This window comes from Microtus ochrogaster, chromosome 7, assembly GCF_000317375.1.
Source record: "Microtus ochrogaster isolate Prairie Vole_2 chromosome 7, MicOch1.0, whole genome shotgun sequence".
Lineage (NCBI taxonomy): Eukaryota > Metazoa > Chordata > Mammalia > Rodentia > Cricetidae > Microtus > Microtus ochrogaster.
In genome coordinates this window covers 71,576,913-71,597,655 of record NC_022014.1, presented here as the reverse complement: position 1 = coordinate 71,597,655, position 20,743 = coordinate 71,576,913, and the positions used below count along the sequence as shown (strand labels likewise).

Sequence of the window (20,743 nt, the reverse complement as noted above, 5' to 3'; positions counted from 1 at the left end):
ACTTTTATTTCATAGCCCAAGCAGGCCCTACTTACTATGTGGCCAAGGCTAGCCTCCAAGTCATAACCTTCCTGCCAGTTTCCATGTTCTGGGATTACAGATATGCAGCACCATGCTTAGAGTTAACTCTACCAACCTATCATTTTCTTATTTAGACAACTTTGTAGGCAAGGGTGACCTTGAACTCACTATGTAGTCAAGGCTGGATTTGAACTTAATCTACCTTGCTCCATCTTCTGAGTGCTGGCTAACATATACCGCCATGCTGAATTATCATGTCTATTTTTAACTTCAGTTTTTATTTTACTTGAGATTTTCACTTCTTCCTTTTTCTTTTCTTCCTGTCTATATGTATGTGGTACTGGGGTTCAAACCCAGGGTCTGGGTCCATGTTAGACAAATACTCCAATACAGAACAACTAATTATGTATGAGATTTCTCAACTTATATAAAACAGTATTTTAGATAACTTACTTTGATAAACACACACACACACACCTACCTATTGCATAATGAAATCAAACCTTTGCTAGGATCAAGAGTAATGTCTGTGGGGATTGAGGTGACAGCTCAGTTGGTAATGTGCTACCTCAGAACGGCAACCCAAGTTCAATACCCAACACCTGTGTAAAAACCTGGAGGTAGTCCTTTAATCCAGCACTGGGGAGGCAGAGGCAGGTAGATCTCTGTGAGTTCAAGGCCAACCTGGTCTACAGGTTCCAGGACAGTCAGAGCTGTTACAAGAGAAACCCTGTCTGAAAACAAACAAACAAACAGAGCTAGTGCATATTTATGATTTCAGTACTAAAGAGGCGAGAGACAGATGATCCCTGGAGCTCACTGGCTGATCAGCCTAACCTAATGATCAGTGAGCGCTGGGTCCCAGTGAGATGCTGTCTCAAAATATTATATTGGCTTATAAGGAATGACACCCGAGGCTGAGGTCTGCCCCCCATATGAATGTGTACACACACACACACACACACACACACAAGCACAATTCAACCCTACCCACCCCACATGCGAATAAACTCTGATTTTGACTATATCAAAATGTGCCTTTTTTTTTTGGTTTGTTTTTTTTTTTGACATGGGGTTTCTCTGTGTAGCCCTGGGTGTTAGATGTGTGTGTATGCACTTTTTTTAAAGGTTTATTTATTATATATACACAGTGTTTTGCCTGCATGGTCACCTTCACACCAGATGAGGGTGCCAGATCTCATTACAGGTGGTTATGAACCACCTGTGGTTGGGAATTGAACTCAGGACCTCTAGGAGAGCAGCCAGTGCTCTTAACCACTGAGCCATCTCTCCAGCCCCTACACTTTTTAATCCAAAATGTGTTTATTGGGAGGGCTCCCACTTATCTTAAATCAGGTGCTTTCAGTGCTGTTTCCCCCTCAAGGGGCGTCCTTCTGTCAGCCGAGTTTTTCCACCTGTGGGTTGACAGAGGCCAACAGAGCAGCCAACACACAAGACTACCGTTTGTGCACGGCTAAAGACCATGGCGATGTTATAGCACCCTGGGCATTTCACATCCATAAAGGAGGAACTGGGGCTCTGCACCAGGTGCTTTTTCTTGTGTTTCCTCTTCTCTTCTGGAGAGGGGTATTTTTATATGGAGAACATCACCTCCAGAAAGGGAGAAATTTCTTTTTGTTAGTATTCCAGCTAATAAATGAATTATACAACTGCATATTGCCCGGCAACTCCTGACGAATACCTAGGCAATGCTACTCAAGGGCTAGATAACAATAAGAAGAAAGAAACAACGTTTCCTGCTAGAATTGCATGTTATTGCCTATTAAATAATCTTCCCCGATGGCAGGCAAGAATTGAACGGTAATCTGATCAAGCATGGAAAGTTAAAACCCAATTTCAGGCCATAAAAAGAATTAAGTATGTCACCTGACATCAAATGGATATAATCAGTAATCAGTAAAATTCAGACTATAGGAAACTATACAAGTGACTGCATTTTTCAACAAATAACTGCAAAGATGGGAACAAGGTGAAGCACCACAGTCAACCAGCCCAGAGATCTAAAAGGACTTAACTGGATTAAGCGATTTGCAATGCCCTCCCCTCCTGGGACTGCTTTTTTATTTTGAGACAAGAGCATCACCATGTTACTCTGTTAGCCTGGAATTCTCTACATAGACCCTGCTGGTTTCAAATAGAGATCTGACTGCTTCTTCCTCCCAAACTTTGGGATTAAAGGTAATCAAAAAGTTTGTTTTTGAGCATAACCATAATGGTAGTTGTCTTTTTCATTTGTTTTGTGGAGTCAGAGTCTCATGTTGCCCACGATGGCCTACAGCTCGCTCTGTAGCCAAGGATGACCTGGAGCTGATCCTTCTGCCTCTACTTCGTGAGTACCAGGATTTTAAGTGTGTGCTACTAAGCCCAGTTTTCCGTGGTGCTGAAGGTCAGACTCAGGGCTTCAAGAATGCCAGGCAAATATGCTATCAACTGAGTTACACCCCAGACTGGTAGCTGTCTTTTTAAGAGTCCTTATATTGTTTCAAAAAAAAATAGTATCTGAAATTGCTTCAAATTAGTGATGGGGGTTGTAGGTTGAGAAGTATAATGAGAATGAATATTCATAAGCAAAACTAATTCCATATGGGTAAGTGAGACTGAAACTGGCTAGATGGATATATTAACTTAACCTCTTTCTCCCTTCCTTCCCTACCCCCAATTCTTTTGAGACAGAGGACCTTACTCGAGTCAACTTGTGGGTTTCCTCTGGATGTTGCTGCCTCTACTCCTGAGTTTCTGGGACTACAGACATGAGTCACCAATGTCTAAATTACATTTCCCTCTTAACTTTCTTATACTTAAGACTTTTTTTAATATAAGAGTTTTATATCTTTATCTCTTTGTTTGCTTGTTTTGTTGTTGTTTAGGGGATCTTAATTTTTTGTTTTGTTTTTTGAAGCAAACTCTCAATCCTCCTGCCTCAGTCTCTTGAGTGCTAGGATTATAATATTTTTTCCCCTAAAGCAGTATTATCTCTCTTTGGGAGAGGGTGACAGTTTCGAGACAGGGTTTCTCTGTGTAGCTCTGGCTGGCCTGGAACTCACCTTGTAGACCAGGCTGGCCTCAAACTCAGAGATCCTCCTGTCTCTGCCTCCCAAGTGCTGAGATTAAAGGTGTGAACCACCACCACCTGGCCAGTATTACCTTTTGAGAGACTCTAAATATCATAATTTTAAAATATATGGAGGGCTAAAACTTGATAACAGAGAAAAAATATTACAATGAAACCCGAAGTAATTTTTTGTGAGCATGTCATCTTTCCTTCTATGGAGAGTCCCCTCCCCTTCATGCCCCTGTCTTAAGGTCCTAATCGTCCTTCCAATCCTTGCTCCACAGCACCTTCTCCTCGAGCTTTTCATGACCAGGTCTGAAAGAGCTTCCTGCCTTCTGGAAAGAGCAGACAGATCAGATCTTCTCCTTCCCTGAGTTTTCGTAACAGAGAGCTCACCTCAGCATCCTGGTCTCAGCCTTCACCTCAGTACTCTCATGACAACCATTTTCTCTAATCCCACTATGAGTTAAAGGTTCTTTAAGGGAAATACATGTTCCCAAGACATCCAATGCTATGCTCTGCTCTAGGCACTCACAACCCACACACACACACACACACACACACACACACACACACACACACACACACACAACCAGGACTTCTCTTACCTCACGAGTCTCACTGATAAATGTGACAACTGCCATACATCTTTCCTACTTTTTGACTCCAAAAACGGAAGATGTACTTCAGATTTACCATCCCCTCCCCGCCCCCTGCTTTTTAAATGGGACTCTAAAGTTGTCCCTATGTTACTGTTTCTTAGAATGCTTAAGAAGTTTTTTCAAAAAAAAAAAAAACAAAAAACAAAAACAGTGGAGCTGGCACTCAGCTGGCAGAGCTCTTGCCCAGTAAGCAGAAGACCCTGAGCTGGGCTGCAGCTGCACCAATCTCTTAGCACTCAGGAGGTGAGAGCAGGGTAAGAAGTCCACAGCCACTTTTGGCTACATAAGGCATTAGGACAAACTTGGGCTAAATGAAAGCCTGTTCTTAAAAATAATAAAGGGAGCTAGAGGGAGTCCTCAGCAGTTATGAGCACCGGACATGGGTTCAATTCCAAATCCCACATGTAGCTCACTACCACCTATAATGCCATGCATATGGTATACAGACATACATACAGGCAACATAAGCAACACATCCACAAAGGCCCGTTTTGGGTTGTTTATTTTGTTTTTTTCGAGACAGGACTTCTCTGTATAGCTCTGGCTCTTCAAGAACTCACTATGTAGAACAGGCTGGCCTTGAACTCACAAAGATCTGCCTGCCAAATGCTGGGAATAAAGACCAGACCATGGGCCACTACCACCCAGCTCATACAGTACCTTTAATCTTCCAGAATTTGGGAGGCAGAGGCAGGGGGCTCTTATTTATTTATTTAGGTTTTTTGAGGCAGGGTTTCTGCGCAACCTCAGCTATCCTGGAACTAGCTCTGTAGACCAGGCTGGCCTTGAACTCACACAGCTCTGCCTGCCTCTGGTTCCTGAGTGCTGGGAGTAAAAATGTATGCCACCACTGCCTGGCTGACACGGGGGGGGGGGGCTCTTTATGACTCTGAAGTCAGCTTGGTCTACAGAGTGAGTTCCAGGTCAGCCAGAAATACATAGTAAGACCCTGTCTCAAATAAATAAATGAATATATATATATATATAATCCATAGCCTAAAATAAAAAAAATTATTTTAAAACAATTCATAGTTTTTAAATGTAATTTATTTATTTAACTTTATTTTATGTGCATTAGTGTGAGGGTGTCATATCCCCTGGAACTGGAGTTACAGACAGTTGTGAGCTGACATGTGGGTACTGGGATTGAACCTGGGTCCTCTGGAAGAGCAGCCAGTGCTCTCAACCTATGAGCCATCTCTCCAGTCCAAAAAATAATTATTTAAAAAAAATTCATATCTGGGGGGCTGGAGAGATGGCTCAGAGGTTAAGAGCACTGCCTGCTCTTCCAAAGGTCCTGAGTTCAATTCCCAGCAACCACATGGTGGCTCACAACCATCTGTAATGAGGTCTGGTGCCCTCTTCTGGCCAGCAGGCATACACACAGACAGAACATTGTATAATAAATTAATTAATTAATTAATTCATTCATTCATTCATATCTGAAAGCTGTGACTATTGCAGAGGGCCCAGAGAGTACTTTGTCACCAAGCTGACCAATCTATGCCTGATCTTCAGAACCATATGGTAGAAAGAACTGACTCCCCAAACTGTCCTCTGGTCTCCAAACACACAGAAAACAAAAATATAATTTTAAAATGCCGTACCTACTTGATTTCACCAATTCCTTCTTTCTCTGCCATAAAATCATCTACTAAATGGAATGACTCAAATTAATTTAGTGAGTCTGAATGAGTGGCAGCAGTCAGCCTCGGCAGGGGTTCTATGCACTGAAATACCCAGTGAATGATAACCAATGGTACTCTGCCTCAAAGCCAGTGCCACCAGATAGGGCTAGAATGAGGGAGGCACTTGCCTAGAATGCATAAGGCCCTGGGTTGAGAGCCTAGTTCTAGAAACAAGACAACTCACAAGATATTTAAATGCTTAGCTAACCATCAAAGTGCCACCTAAGAGACTCTTGACTGCCATTCTCCATTAGGTCAACCTCCAGTAAATGAAAGTGGCTGTTCCCTGTGCTCCTGGAGATGGTAGCTCCTAACTACACAGGAAAAGGCAGCACTGTGCATGAAGCACACTTACAGCTGACTATAAATCATGTTTTTGCAGGAACACAAGGAGGGTGGAAAAAGTTCTCTAGCCCTACCTTAAAACTGCCATGGGCAGAATTGTCTATGAATGTTAAAAGATCATTTTTTGAGATAGTAACGTTGAAGATATTGTTTAAACAATTTCTACTTGTTTAAACAAATAGAGATTCATATATTATATATAACACACATATGTATATAATAAATTTTATAAATAAAATTAATCTATGACAAGGTTCAGGCATTTAATGTTTAAAAGCTTAATTCATTTTCAAATAGAAAAAGTATGTATGCTGAAAAACTAATGAAATCTCAACTCTGAAATCTAGTTAAAAGGAAGAGTAAAGTTGGTTTCTTAGTTCTGAGAAACACTGTTACATAGAACTTCATCAGTGGAGGAACTGAGAAAAGTGCAGATAGCTTTTCCAACCTTTTCATCTCCCTCCATCCTTCCCCCAACCCCACAGGGTCACTATGTAGCCCAAGCTGTGCTCTAACTCATTAGCCTCCTGAGTGCTACTTTTCTGTAAACATAAAATCATTCAAATTCATAAAGAATAACTTACTGCAACAGCCTATAAAAATTATAATCACCTTAAAAGATTTTGTCTACCAAAAAAAAAAAAAAACAAACCTACTTTGCTTTTCTCTAAAGAGACATTTTTGGGCTTTGGTTGTCCTACTGCCCTACCAGCCTCCACCCTGCACTGGAAACACATATTCCCAGCTTACTTGGTAAAGATTATCAATGAGCAAATGGGCTTGGGTTTTCACCAGAATCCATGTACAAACACATGTAAATACATTTTATGGCTCAAGTCTCAAAATGACTAATGCCAAGATAACTTGACTGACTTTTGGCATTAACTGGCCCTGCTGCCGACAGCTCACGATACTGTACACCTGGAACAACTGGCCGGAGTGCAGTTCAGTGCTTTCCCTAACACTAAGGTGTGCCTGCTTTAGGAGCCAGGCAGGGAAGGAGTCACCACTGCCAGTGAGTGGGACACCCCTATAGCATTACCTATTGTAACAAAAACTTTAAACAACAAACATAAACAATACTGATACAGAAATATTACAGAACCATCTGCATTTATGGTATAGATATATATTGACTGAAACAGATTAGGTCCATGTGGAGAAAAGGGATTTCAGAATATGTGAGAAGGAAACCATGCTTTTGGGGGACAAATTAGAGTCCCTGTGAGATGGACCAGTTTCAGGCAGTTCCTTATGCAGCACCACAAACACACTCTCCCTGAGCCTGGAGCCTGCTTGCTAGCCAGTAAGTCCCTGGGGCCTTTCTATCTCCATTTCAGTGGCACCACATTCTCTCTCACACACAGACAACATATGCATGCAATAATGATCAAACTTAAATAAAATTTAAAAATTAGACAGGCACGGTAGTTCACACCTGTAATGCCAGCATCAGCACCGGGGAAGTAACAGTAGGGGGGTAGCCATGAGTGCCAGCCCAGCATGGTTTTATATGAGAGTTCCAGGCTAGCCAGTGCTACACAGTTAAAGCCTGTCTCAAATACAATAAAATAAAAACTCAAGGAAGTCAGATGTGATGGTACAATCACAGTACTTGGGAGGCTGAGGCAGGAGGAACCTGAGTTCAAAGCCAGGGTAGGCTACAGAACAAGAACTGTTCCAAAACCACAAACAAATACTGCACTAGCCAACAGGCTAGTGTCTTTTTATAGTGGTAAAATATACATCATGTGACCCAGTAGTCCCCCCAAACCTGCCTGTGAATGTTATAATGACTCTGTTTATAATCACCAAAAACTGGAACTAATCCAAATGTCTTCAAATGATGAGTGATAAACAATCAGTGGTACACACAACAATGGTATATTACCTAGCGATTCTACCCAACCAACTGTTATGTGCACTTGGATACACCTCAAAGACACTGCATGCAAGAAGTCACCTTTATAGGTAACATACTGTATGATCCCATCTCTATGATCTTTTCCAGAAGACAAAGCTACAGCGATGGGGGCTGGGCTGGGGGTGAGGGGATGATGCAAAGGGACAGGAGGGAGATTTGGGCGGGAATTATACTATACCTTGATTGTGGTAGTATAGCTATACAAGGGCATACTTATACTGACACTCAAGAGTTTCTTTCTTTTTTTTGGTTTTTCGAGACAGGGTTTCTCTGTGGCTTTGGAGCCTGTCCTGGAACCACTCACGAGTTTCTAAAAGTCAGAAATATTTATGGGATTTAAACCTTTAAATTACTTTTTCAATGGTGAAAGTAAAATAGTTTCAAAGTTCTTTTATCAATGCAAAAACACAGGCACCTTAGAGCCAGGTAGTGGATGTACATGCCTTTAAGGCCAGCATTTGGGAGGCAGAGGCGGGTGGATCTCTGAGTTCAGACCAACCTTGTCCACAAAGCAACTTCCAGGACAGCCAGTGCTACACAGGGAAACTCTCTCTAAAAACAAAAACAAACAAACAAATAGTCACCTCAGAACATTAGCAACTGACCTGTTGGAAAATGGGAATGATAATTGATAATAATAATATGATACAATAATATTTGGAAAGATCCTAAGAAGATTAACTAGTAAATGCTATATAAGTTTGTTAAATAAACATGTATAAATATGAAGTATAAACAATTTGGGTATAAAAATGAAAGACCACTCCAACTAAGTAATTTGGAATTTTGTCCTCGGGAAGACTAGGTTCTGATTATTATTATGCATGTAACCTAGGTTCACTGTGAGCAAAAGTTTCTTGCCTCTGCTTCCTGAGTGTCTCTGAAATACCATCTAAATTTCAGATCATTCACTGATTTCTATAGAAACAAATGTTTACGACTGGGTCCTTGTTGTGTTTTTATTCTATAACCATTCTACATGTACACTGCTCCTTAAACCAGACTGCTGCTAAAGGAGATTATACTATAGAGTTTAAAAGTCTTCTGGAAGATAGCTTAACAGGTAAAAGTGTTTGCTGATAAGCTTGACGACCTGAGTTTTGTCCCCAGAGCCCACATGGTGGGAGGAGAGAACTGACTCAGAGTCCTGCAAATTGCTCTCTGACCTCCATATGAGCACTAAGGCAATGCAGCTTGTGCACTCCACATACACGATTTTAAAATCTTTCCATATTAGTTCTATCAGTTTTACCCAGTATAACAGGACCCAGTAGTGAATGTATGCGTGTGTACATGTGTGTATATATTAAGCAATGTTAAGCATACAGTCTTATAGAAGGTCATCAATTTAAATGTGATACAAAATGGAACCCAACCTTAACCCCATTTGGAATCTCAGGTATTGAAAGAACTGCCACTCTGAGGAGGATGAGGCCATACAAACAATGATTTCTTAAAATTACTTCATTATGTATATATGTGTCTGTGTGTTACTATGAGCACACGTGACACAAGAGCCTGACGAGGTCACAAGAGGGCACTGGATTCCCTGGAGCTGGAGTTACAGGTCGTTGTAGACCTACAGATCTGGACACTGAGAACCAAACCCAGACCCTCTGCTATAATAGTAAATGCTCTCAACTACTGAGTCATCTCCCAAGTCTGTATATATCATGATGTTATCACTATGTTTTCTACTCCCTTTGACCTAGTGAGCAGTTGAACCTCTATTTTAAGAGGTTACTCTTTGTGAAAAATACAGGGCAGTGGTTTTTATTTTTTAACCTTTATTTTTATTTTACATGGAGAAGTGTTTTGCCTGCATGTATGCCTGTGCACCATGTAGATGCAGTGCTTTGTGGAGGCCAGAAGAGGCCATCAGATCCCCTGGAACTGGAGTTCAGCAGTTATGATCTACCATGTTGGCTCTGGGAATTGAATCTGGTCCTGTAGAAGAGCAGCCAGTGCTCTTAACAGCTGAGCCATCTTCCAGCCTCAGCAGTAGTTTTTCCAAACTGCCTGCCCAGCCCAATTAAATTTGTCTAAATTAAATAAGCTTGAATAGAAACAGAATGCCCACTGAGAGCAAGGGTAAGCACTGTGGCATGAAGTTTTGATTCAGCAAAGGGTGTAGATGTGAATGAGTGAATGGCATGAGCACATGTCCCGCTCATTTCTGTGGAGTCAAGGTCCAAAAGTTTAACACGACTAGGTGGAGACAATAAATATCAGTTCTAGATCTGAGCAGTCTAGCCTTGCAATAGGTGGCTTCTGTGGCATCTCCCAGAGCTTAGTGTACTGCCATACCCAGGTGGCATCTTCAAAGACATTTTTAAAAATCTAGCTTTCTATGTGAGGTGGTGTGTTGGTCTGAATAAAAATGGCTCCCACAGACTCACAGGGAATGGCATTATAGGAGGTGTGGTCTTGTTGGAAGTATGTCACTGGGAGGTGGGCTTTGAGGTTCAGAAGTTCAAGTCAGGCCTAGTGGCTCACTGTCTCTTCCTGCAGCCTGCAGATCCAGATGTAGAACTCTCAGCTACGTCTCCAGCCTGTTTACCTGCACACCACCACGTTTCCCACCATGATGACAATGGACTAAACTTCTCAACCGTAAGCCAGCCCCAATTAAATGTTTTCCTTGATGACAATGGACTAAACTTCTCAACCGTAAGCCAGCCCCAATTAAATGTTTTCCTTTATAAGAATTGCCATGGGGGGGGGGGCTAGAGAGATGGCTCAGTGGTTAAGAGCATTGCCTGCTCTTCCAAAGGTCCTGAGTTCAATTCCGGGCAACCACATGGTGGCTCACAACCATCTGTAATGAGATCTGGTGCCCTCTTCTGGCGTGCGGGCATACATGGAGGCAGAATGTTGTATAAATCTTAAAAAAAAAAAAAAAAAGGTTGCCGTGGTCATGGTGTCTCTTTACAGCAATAAAACTCTAAGAAAGGTGTCAAAAGGACAGGGAAATGGAAAGGCAGACTGAAGACCTGACAAACTGTAATAAATGCACGGTGCTTATTTCTTTACCAAAGACTGACAAAAAATCCCCCTATAAAATCAGATCATTGTACTGGGTATGGTGGCTGATGCCTGTAATTCCAGCACTTAAGAGACCAAGGGAGAGGACTGCTATGATTTTTGAGGCCCGCCTGGTCTAAATTTAAGTTTAAGCTAGCTAGTGCTTCATAGTGAGACTAACTGATTAATCTAGTTGATTAAATATATTAATAGGGCTGAAAAGATGGCTCAGCCATCGAGAGCACTTGTTGCTCTTGTAAAAGACCCAGGTTTGGTTCCCAGCATCCACATGATAGCTCACAACCATCCCTAACTCTAGTTCTATGGGATCCCACGTCCTTTTTTGGCTTCCACAGGCACTGAACACACATGGTTCACAGACATACAGCCATGCAAAATACTCATACACATAAAATAAACACAAAAATGTTAAAAATAAATACATGAACAAATAAAATCCGGTCATTTCTACTGTGTATATATTTATGAATGTTTAATTTTTATATTTTTCCACTAGGCAATATTAGTATACTATATTATTATCAAGATTTAAATATTTCTAAATTTAAAGATAAAATTTAGGGGCTGGAGAGAAGGCTCAGGGGTGAAGAGCAATGGCTGTTCTCCAGAGGACCCAGGTTCAATTTCCAGCACTAACATGGCAGCTCACAAATGTTTATAACTCCAGTTCCAGAGGATCCGACCACCTCACACAGACTACATGCAGGTAAAATACCAATGCACATAAAATAAAAATAAATATTTAAAAATGTTTAAAAAGATAAAATAAAATTTTAATATAGATATATATTAATATTAGGTCACAGTCTGAAATTTTAGAGCAAAGACTACATTAAAATCATAGATTTATCTGCTTTAAAAATAAATCATTACTATTATATATGTATATATTTATATGCATATATATATTTGTGTGTGTGTGTGTGAAGATTTTTTCTTTGTGAAACTCTTTAGTTAAAGGCCATATTCCAAGACAATTTGGTTTTGCCCACTGGAAACTGCATGGAGGCTGTTTTTTTAAAAGGCGGGGGATGGAAGATAGCTCACTGGGTAAAGCATTTACCATGCAATTGTGAGGCCCTGAGTTCAGCTCCCCAGAATGCAAACAAAAACTGGAACTCAGTCATATACTTCTGTAATGCCAACACTCCTATGATGAGATGGGAGGTGGAGACAGGAAGATCCCAGAGCCCACAGCCTAGCTAGCCTGGTGTATGCATAGGTGAACAAGAAACCTGTCTCAAGATGAGACCAACATCTACCCTTGTCCTGTGCCTTCTGTACATGCACCCTGCACACAAACACCAACATCCACGAACAAACTTGCCAGGTGTGGTGGCACATGGCTTTAGTCCTAGCACTTGGAAGGCAGAGGCAGGCAGATCTCTGAGATGAATGGCCTACATTCCAAGTTCCAAACTGCATAGAAACAGCGTCTCTTAAGTGTGTACCTATGACAACTGCATCCCATCAGCCAACTGGCTGATAAGTTTAACAAATCCTAAAATATTCAAAGCAAGGTTTTGTTATAGTGCTATTTATTTAGAACTTGTTGCACGAGAAAATATACTTTTATATGGGTCGTTTATAAAAATTATATTAAATAAATATTTTAATGACTAGCAATGGAACAATATACGGAGGCTGCTTTTTTTTGAGACAGTCTCAAGATGGCCTCAAACTAGGTATTGAAGAATGCTTTGAACTTCTGATCTTCCTGCCTCTATTTCCCAAGAGCTGGGAATATAGGTATGCACAACCATATCCAGCTGTGATATTGATATATTGAGATAGTAAAAGAAATACTTAGCAATTATAGAAAGACACCTTTCAGACCGTGTGTGTGTGTGTATATACATATAAAATTTATTTGTTTATTTTTGAAACAGGGTTTATGTTACCCAAGGCAGGCTTAAACAATCCTTCTGCCTCAGCTTCCCCAACAGCTGGGACTACATGGATGTCTACCTCCACAGTTGGCTCAGCTGTAATTACCTGAACGACATTTCCCATCATACACATGCACACACACATCACATCACATATGTGAACAGCAAGAGGTAAAGAGCAGGAGGGGCTTCTGAGACTTCAATCATCTATCTGCTGTTCAGCTGGTCACAGTGGCAGCACCTGTAGGACCAGCTACTCAGGAGGCTGATGCAGGGAGATTTGAGCTGAAGAGTTCAAATCCAGTCTGAACAATATAGTAAGAGTTTAAAAAAAAATCAATTTCCAGGGCTGGAGAGATGACTCAGGCTCAGTGATCAAGAACATTGTTGCTCTTGCAGAGAATCTGGTTTGGTTCCAAGCACTCACACAGTGGCTCACAGTCATCTGGAAGTCTAGCTCCAGGAGATCTGATACCCTCTTCAGACCCATGGCACAAGGAATGTATGTAGTACTTACATATATGCAGGCAAAACATTCATACATGTAAAATAAACAAATCTAAAATAATGTTTATTTAAAAAACCATATTTCTGTTCCTGGTGTGGTGGTGCACATGGGGCCAGATGCAGGAGAATCTCTGTGAATATAGGCCAGGCTGGTCTGGTCTACATAAGGAATTTCAGGACAGCCAGAGCTAAATGATGAGACCTTGCCTACCAAAAATAACAAAACAACTACTTCCTCTTCTGAGCACTGATTACACAGAAAAAATTCAAACTGTACATTTTTGTAATGTAATGATTTTTCTATTTTTCTGTGTGAACTTCAATAAAATTTTACTTTAAAGAAAGCATATATTGAACTACTACTTACCTTTAACTCAGGTTCCCCATCATTCAATTTAACACCCACAGACAACCAGTATTATTAGCTTTTTTTGGAAAACTACTAAGTTTTTTTGTTTTGTTTTTTTTTTTGGTTTTTCGAGACAGGGTTTCTCTGTGGCTTTGGAGCCTGTCCTGGAACTAGCCCCGTAGACCAGGCTGGTCTCGAACTCAGAGATTCGCCTGCCTCTGCCTCCCGAGTGCTGGGATTAAAGGCATGCGCCACCACCGCCCGGCCAAACTACTAAGTTTTTAAGAAGTTACTTTTACACAGGAAAAATCCCCATAATGTAAACAGTGACACACCCACTCAAAACATCAATTTGTGCCTTTTGATTTTGTTTCTGGTTTTTGTTTTGTTTTGAGACAGTTTCATGTAGTCCAAGATGGCCTTAAACTTGCTATGTAGCTGAAGCTGCCATTGAACTCTCAATCCTCCGCCTCAACCTCCCAAGTGCTGAGATTACAGGCATAAACCACCACACTAATTCCTCTGGCCTTTCAAAATTAACATTACTGGGGGACAGGAGAGTTGGCTCAGTGGTTAAGAACACTGGCTGGTCTTCCAGACGTCCTGAGTTCAATTCCCAGCAACCACATGGTGGCTCACAACCTATATAATAGGATCTGATTCCCTCCTTTTGGCCTGTAGGCATACATGCAAAGCACTCATACAGAAAATATAAATAAATAAACTTTTAAATTAACATTACTGTATGTGTTCCACAGCAATACATAGTGTCCTCATTCTTTGTTGCAGTGATTATATATATAAATATTATCCTACTATGTAAATATATGCTAATTTGTGTAATGAATTCTATATTGGTGGACATTGAGATGGTTTCTGAATCTTTTGTTGTTGTTGTTGTTGTTGTTGTTTTCCCAGATGGGGTCTCTAAGCAGCCGTGGCTGGCCTAGAGATTGCTAGGGAGACCAGATTAGCCTTGAACTCACAGACGAAGAGATCCAACTGCTTTGCCTTCTGAGTGCTGGGATTAAAAACTTGCATTACCATGCCTGACTGGTTTCTGAACTTTGATTAATTTTAATTTAAATGACTCTATATGGGGCTGGAGAGATGGCTCAGAGGTTAAGAGCACTGCCTGCTCTTCCAGAGGTCCTGAGTTCAATTCCCAGCAACCACATGGTGGCTCACTGCCATCTGTAATGAGATCTGGTGCCCTCTTCTGGGCAGCAAGCATATAGACAGACAGACAGAACACTGTAAACATAATAAATAAATAAAAATAAAATAAAAAATGACTCTATATGCTAAAAAGAAAAGTATAAGGAGGCCGGAGAGATGGCTCAGGGGTTAAGAGCACTGACCGCTCTTCTATAGGTCCCGAGTTCAATTCCCAGAAACTACATGGTGGCTCACAACCATCCATAAAGGGATCCAATGCCATCCTCTGGCGAGCAGAGGAACATGCAGACAGAGCAAGCACTCACATAAATAAAATAAAAATGTATAAGGCTATCTACAATGAGTAACCTTCAAACGAGGTAATTTCAAACTCCAATCATGTCCTAAAACAGGAAAGTCCTTGGCCGTTGCAGCTGCTCAATCATACAGGTTATTCACAGACTTGAGATCACACTCTCTCCTCCAGCACAAGAAGCTGCTTTAAATGTGTTAGAGTGATACACTTTGAAGAGAAAAGGTCTTCTCATTTTCTAGGTCACACAGTATAAGTAAAATGTTCTGTTCCAACACCAACCTGGAAGAGTAAATTCCAAAGCTGAGAGGCAGAGATACACTTAAAAATCTACTCTCACAGTTGACACTATGTCTTGGCTTAACTTTCTGATGTCACATGCACAGTAAAGACCAAAATCTCACTACCCGTTCATGATTTTGTGAAAGGGGTGGGGGTGGGGCCTCGAAGACTAGCTTTCTGCTAAACCATTTGATTTATTTACTCAGGAAAAGCAGTGTTTGTTAAAAGAAAGCATCCCTTCCAGAAAAAAAAATTTACTCAGCAAAATCTATTACAATGGACTAGAACTTGTAGCCCCCTCCTATTTTGTTTGCTCTTTCATTCCCGGCACACAATGTTAGTGTTATTACCATACCGTACTCTGGCCAAGGGTAACTTTGTCTCAGTGCAAAATCTATGACAAGTCAACGACCATTGTTTGCCAATCCCTCTTTATCATAATTTAAAGTTAATGACTGATTCCACTACTAGACAAGTCACTAGGCAGCTCAATAATAAAGAATATCAGGATTAGCAGATTCTCTTGAGGTCATTCCTAGAACACTGCTGATGTGTGTCTTCCTTATCTGAACTATTGTAGGCTCACAGACTTACCACAATGCTATACTGGGGGAAAAAAAAGACAGGAGTTAATTCACTCTACAGTAGCCAAACTATTTTAAAAGTTATATGCATCAAATAATACTGCATATGTATGACCTTAACTGAACCTATTTTTCTTTTTTCCTTTCTTTCTTTTCTTTTCTTTTTTAGAGACAGGGTTTCTCTACGTAGCCCTGGCTGTCCTGGAACTCACTCTGTAAACCAGGCTGACCTCAAACTCAGAGATCCAATTGCCTCCTCCTCCCCAGCACTGGGATTAAAGTGCGCACCACTACCGTCTGGCTGAACCTATTTTTCAAAGCAGTCAATCTCTAGCTTTAAAAGAAAACAAGATGTCATATTTTGCCATAAACTTGCCTTTTTGACTAATAAGCAAGGATCCACACAATCTATAGATCAAAAGCAAACCATTAATTAAATTTAACAGGTACAGGACCTTACCTTTCGTTTCTTCCCCCACCAAAGTAAATATGTATAAAGCACATTCAAACCTATAGCCCTACTGACAGCTCATGATCAAAAAAATCAGATGAGCATTGGGAATTCTCACAAGTATTCTCACAAAATATTCACAAGTATTTTTCAAAGTCAAGCATAACTGCCGTATAAATAAACATCTGATATCTCCACTGACTCTACCAAGCACTTGATGGCTTGTGCTAACCATGAGAATCTACACAAGGTTTTGCATGTGACTCTGGACACAGAACTCACTGAGATATGTTAATGTCTGAAAACACCCTTTTCACCACATAAGCTCTGGACAGACTTAAAAACAAGCACAGCCTGTGGGGTAATGTTGCAGAATTCAGAGCTAGGTTTTTATTGTCTCTACCAAGTTTGACACAAACAAATCAAGATTATACTAATCATGTTAAACCTGCACGTTGCAGTCCAGCTCCATGTCAAATAGTTGGGCAATTTTTCATCCTAAATCTGAATAAACAAAGAAATACATCAAACCTCTAAGTGTGGTCATATGTTACAATGATCTCCACTCTGACAAGCTCCAAATCCCACTACTCACTGAGTTCCTGATGTGCACACAGGCCAGGAACTGTGCTGGGAATTTGCATACTTTATCTCTAATCCTCACAAGAATCTCATTGTACTGCCGAGGAAACTGAGGCACAAAGAATCAAGGTGATTAGTCCAATGCCATAAGCCAGCAAACAGTGGGACTGGAAGGTCAGCCTTGCCTGCCAGGTTCCAAGGAACTCTTCCTTTAGCTAAAATCACCACAGTCCCAGGTCACCCCATCAAAGTCAACACACAGGCGTCCAGTCCCAAAAACAAGAGCTAAGAGAAACACCTAAAACAGTGGCACACAACCCAGGAATTACCAAAGACATGCAGTCACCTACTCCAGAAGAACTAGTTTCAAAGACTGTTCAAACTCCAAGACAATCCACCCCCCCCCCCTTTCTGGCTATCTTTCAACTGACTTTTTAGAACTAGGGAAATAACTCAAGCATATAATCTCAATTTTGGTAAAATTATGAAAAACTTGTGAGAAAAGAGACAAAGGTAAATATAGTTTGCATTATACTTTAGTTCAATAGGCTTCAGACATGTAAAACCAAAGTCACATCCTACTAATACACACACACACACACACACACACACACGTAGTATGTATAATACAGACTTGAAAAGTATTTTCTTACCACACTACAAGCTTACTCCCCAAACTTAGTGCACAAATGGGAACGCTCTGGGTGTCTGGAAGCAGATCTTGAGGCACCAGTTGCAGAGAGGAGCTGCTGGTCTGAAACCTCCTAGGGAAGGCTATCTGAAGAGAAGTGCTGAAGAAACCGAAGCTGCTGGTCCTAATGAGGGTGAGCTGTTGGCATCACTACTCCTCTGTCTGTCTCACTGCTGTGCTGAGCAATTGTTTCCCTGCGTCCATGACCTGAACCTGGCAAGCAGAGAGGATGCTGTCCTCACAGCCCTAAATGTTACCTGACCAGCTGCTCCCTGGTGTGTGGGTGACTTAGGAAAGTGACTGGTTAGAATAAGTGCTGCAAAACTAAACTGCTCCCTGAGATTCCAGTGGTCCTCCCCTAACACTAACATTACATTCACTGATGGGGGGGGGGGATTTAACATATTTGAAACTTTGAAGTCCTTTGAGTTTAGGATAGGCAAATAATTCAGATGATTAAAAACTACAGGCGTGCCACCAACAAAAAAAAATAACCTGTAATATAAGTCACTTCAGTCATGCACATTAGGTAATAAAAATGCAACATATGCAGCCTCAGCATACTTTCAAACATCACAGAGTACACTGAATAATTATTAGAATAAATGCTATCCTCCAGGTGTGTGGAACAGGTTCTGTGCAAGATTTCAAGCTTCTCTTGCCTTTCAAAATGCTAGTTAATAGCAGGAATTCCTTAAGCTCTCAGAACCCTAATTATTTTTTTTTAAAGTGAAAACTGTATGCTCCTAGAGACCCGGGAATGTGGTTATTATCACTGCCTATCGCCCACTATTGTAAGATGGAACATATGTCTCTTGGTTGAATTACGATCCAAAGACAAAAGTGGAATGCAGAGTAATTTAAACACACACACAAACTGACATTTACCAACTGCTTATTGACAGAATAGTGCAAAGTTCATCCTCAGCGCTAAGATTCCGAATATGGAGAGCAAACTTTCCAACTATAACCAAAATTTTCCCATTAAAATGGTTTTGATGGCACCATGAAATCAAACTTAGCAAAGCTGGAAAAAAAAAATCCTCAACCCTGAGTAGGTGCTCTACCATGGAGCAACAAAGAGATCAGCCTCAGTCTTTAAGTACCGTATAGTCCCATATGGCCACTACAGAACATACTACACACTTGACTACATTTGCTACATTCAGACTATGTCATGAAGATAAAGGATCAATTGGTCAACTCTAGATTATTTTGTCTCTAGTTTTAACTTCTTCTGAATGATTCTTACCCATCTCGCTCTTCACAGGAAGACAGAGGAAAATATCTTGTAATTCCTAACTGCCCTTATTTACCCAAAGAACAAATCACAATAATAAACCACCTAGAGAGATGGCTCTCCAGAGCCACTTGTTGCTCTTACAGAGGACCCAGGTTCTATTCCCAGCATGTACATGGTGACTCACAACCTTGCCTAACTCTAGTTCCAGGGCTTCCACCCCCTTCTTTCACCAGGCACACATGTGGTACACATACATGCAAGTAAAGTATGCATACAAATAAAATTTAAAAACTGACAATGATACATATGAAAGCTCCTTTGTTCTTTAGTCCAGAACCAAAGTAAGTCTAATGCTCAATAGAAACAAAACACAAACTCAAACTGCTTTCACTTTTGCATAACGCGGATCTTAACTTGAGGCTCCAGGACCAGCTTCAAGATGACTGTTTAGTTGCATACAAAACCCTGTTACATATTATTTCACTGCAGAGAGGGCCCTGAAGACTTCCACCGCCCCAGTAAAGAGTTTAGGATCACAAAACTTAGCGGTGAATCTTTTATACTAACGACAGTATCTGTGTGAACACATGTGCGCAGTGGCGATACAAATAAGCAAGCCGTTGACACAAGGCGACGTACCCACCACAGACCAGGCCCCCTGGGGAACATGAACTGCCTCAGCCCACAGCACACATCCCTTTCCTAAGCCAACATACATGCTGTCAACAAAGCATGTGCTCTTTGCCTGTCTCAGAACAATACGGATCCGACTGTCCTCTGGAAAAAAGAGTATATAGACCTTCATCCCAAAAGATCCACTACTTACACAGGCTATGCCTTGTTACGTTAAACATTGCAACAACAAAAAAACGACGAAATTACTGTGTGCGGTAATATCTAATTAACTTGGGGGGGGGGCACCGTTCAGGTGCTACTGAGAGTGTGCTGGCAAGGCATATAAGGGAAACACCACGACGATGCTTAAACATGGGTAAGATCCAGGGGCAACCAAAGAGTGGTTGACAGAGGAACATCCTGTAGCTTGGTTGTGGAAAACATCTCCCTCCAAAGGCACATTCCTTTGATGGGCATAAGCCATTTCTGACAATGGATCCGCGATGACAGGGGCCGTTCTGTAATCAGGAAGTGCGCGAGTGTGCGTGTGCATATGTGTGTGCTCGCGCGTGTTAGTGATATTGTTGTTGGGGGAGGGGGGATGAGCTAGATGTAATCAAAGACTGGCCCGCTTCAAAGAGGAGCATATGGGATCTTAAATCCCCAAGACTGACATCAGGGCGAGGCAGGGACATCTAATCATTTCTCCCGGAGACATCCCTCGACAATGATCATGTTTCGTAGAGATGTAACAGGGTGTCACTCTCTTCGGTGTCTCAGACCTGCGACTCTTCAGCAGAGCCTGATTGGAGGGGAGGACGAAGTGGGGGTGGAGAAAGGTCTGCATCGCCCACTGGGTTGAGTGTGGTGCTGCCGGTGGCGAGTGTACATACATCACATGCGTTATCTTCTAGTGCCACAATACTCCAGAGGGCTGGAGGTTTGGGCACAACCACAGGGCGGGGGAGGTAGTGGGTGCAAGACACCAGCTGCAGGGCAGGAGAACGCTCCCCTCCGCCCGCTAACCCGTGCACCCCGGCCACCCCGTCAGGCCTCGAGGCGAGCCCGCTAGCTGCAAAACTGCAGCCAAGCGAGGGTCCCGAAGGGAGGGGGCGGGGGGTAAGGAGCCGGCACCCCCGGCCAAGCCGGGAGCCGCAGACGCACAGCGCCCGGGGCCTGCCCGCCGGATGGGGGCTGCTCCGGCCTAGCGCACGCAGCTGCCTCAGCACAGGCTCCGCCAGCCCCGCCAGCACGGCCAGGCGCAGAGGAAACGCGACTGCCACGGCGCCGCCGCGGCGGGGGGCGAGAGCGCGGGGAAAGG

At 41.9% G+C, this 20,743-nt stretch overlaps 1 protein-coding gene across 1 annotated transcript; it reads right to left on the bottom strand.

The window, feature by feature from the left end:
• Window positions 1–1,264: 1,264 nt before the first annotated feature.
• On the bottom strand, window positions 1,265–2,842 carry LOC113456331 (40S ribosomal protein S27-like). The gene has a single exon (XM_026780703.1). The coding sequence runs from the start codon at window positions 1,540–1,542 to the stop codon at window positions 1,384–1,386; it is 159 nt and encodes a 52-aa protein (XP_026636504.1). The 5' UTR covers window positions 1,543–2,842; the 3' UTR covers window positions 1,265–1,383.
• Between the last annotated feature and the right edge of the window lie 17,901 nt (window positions 2,843–20,743).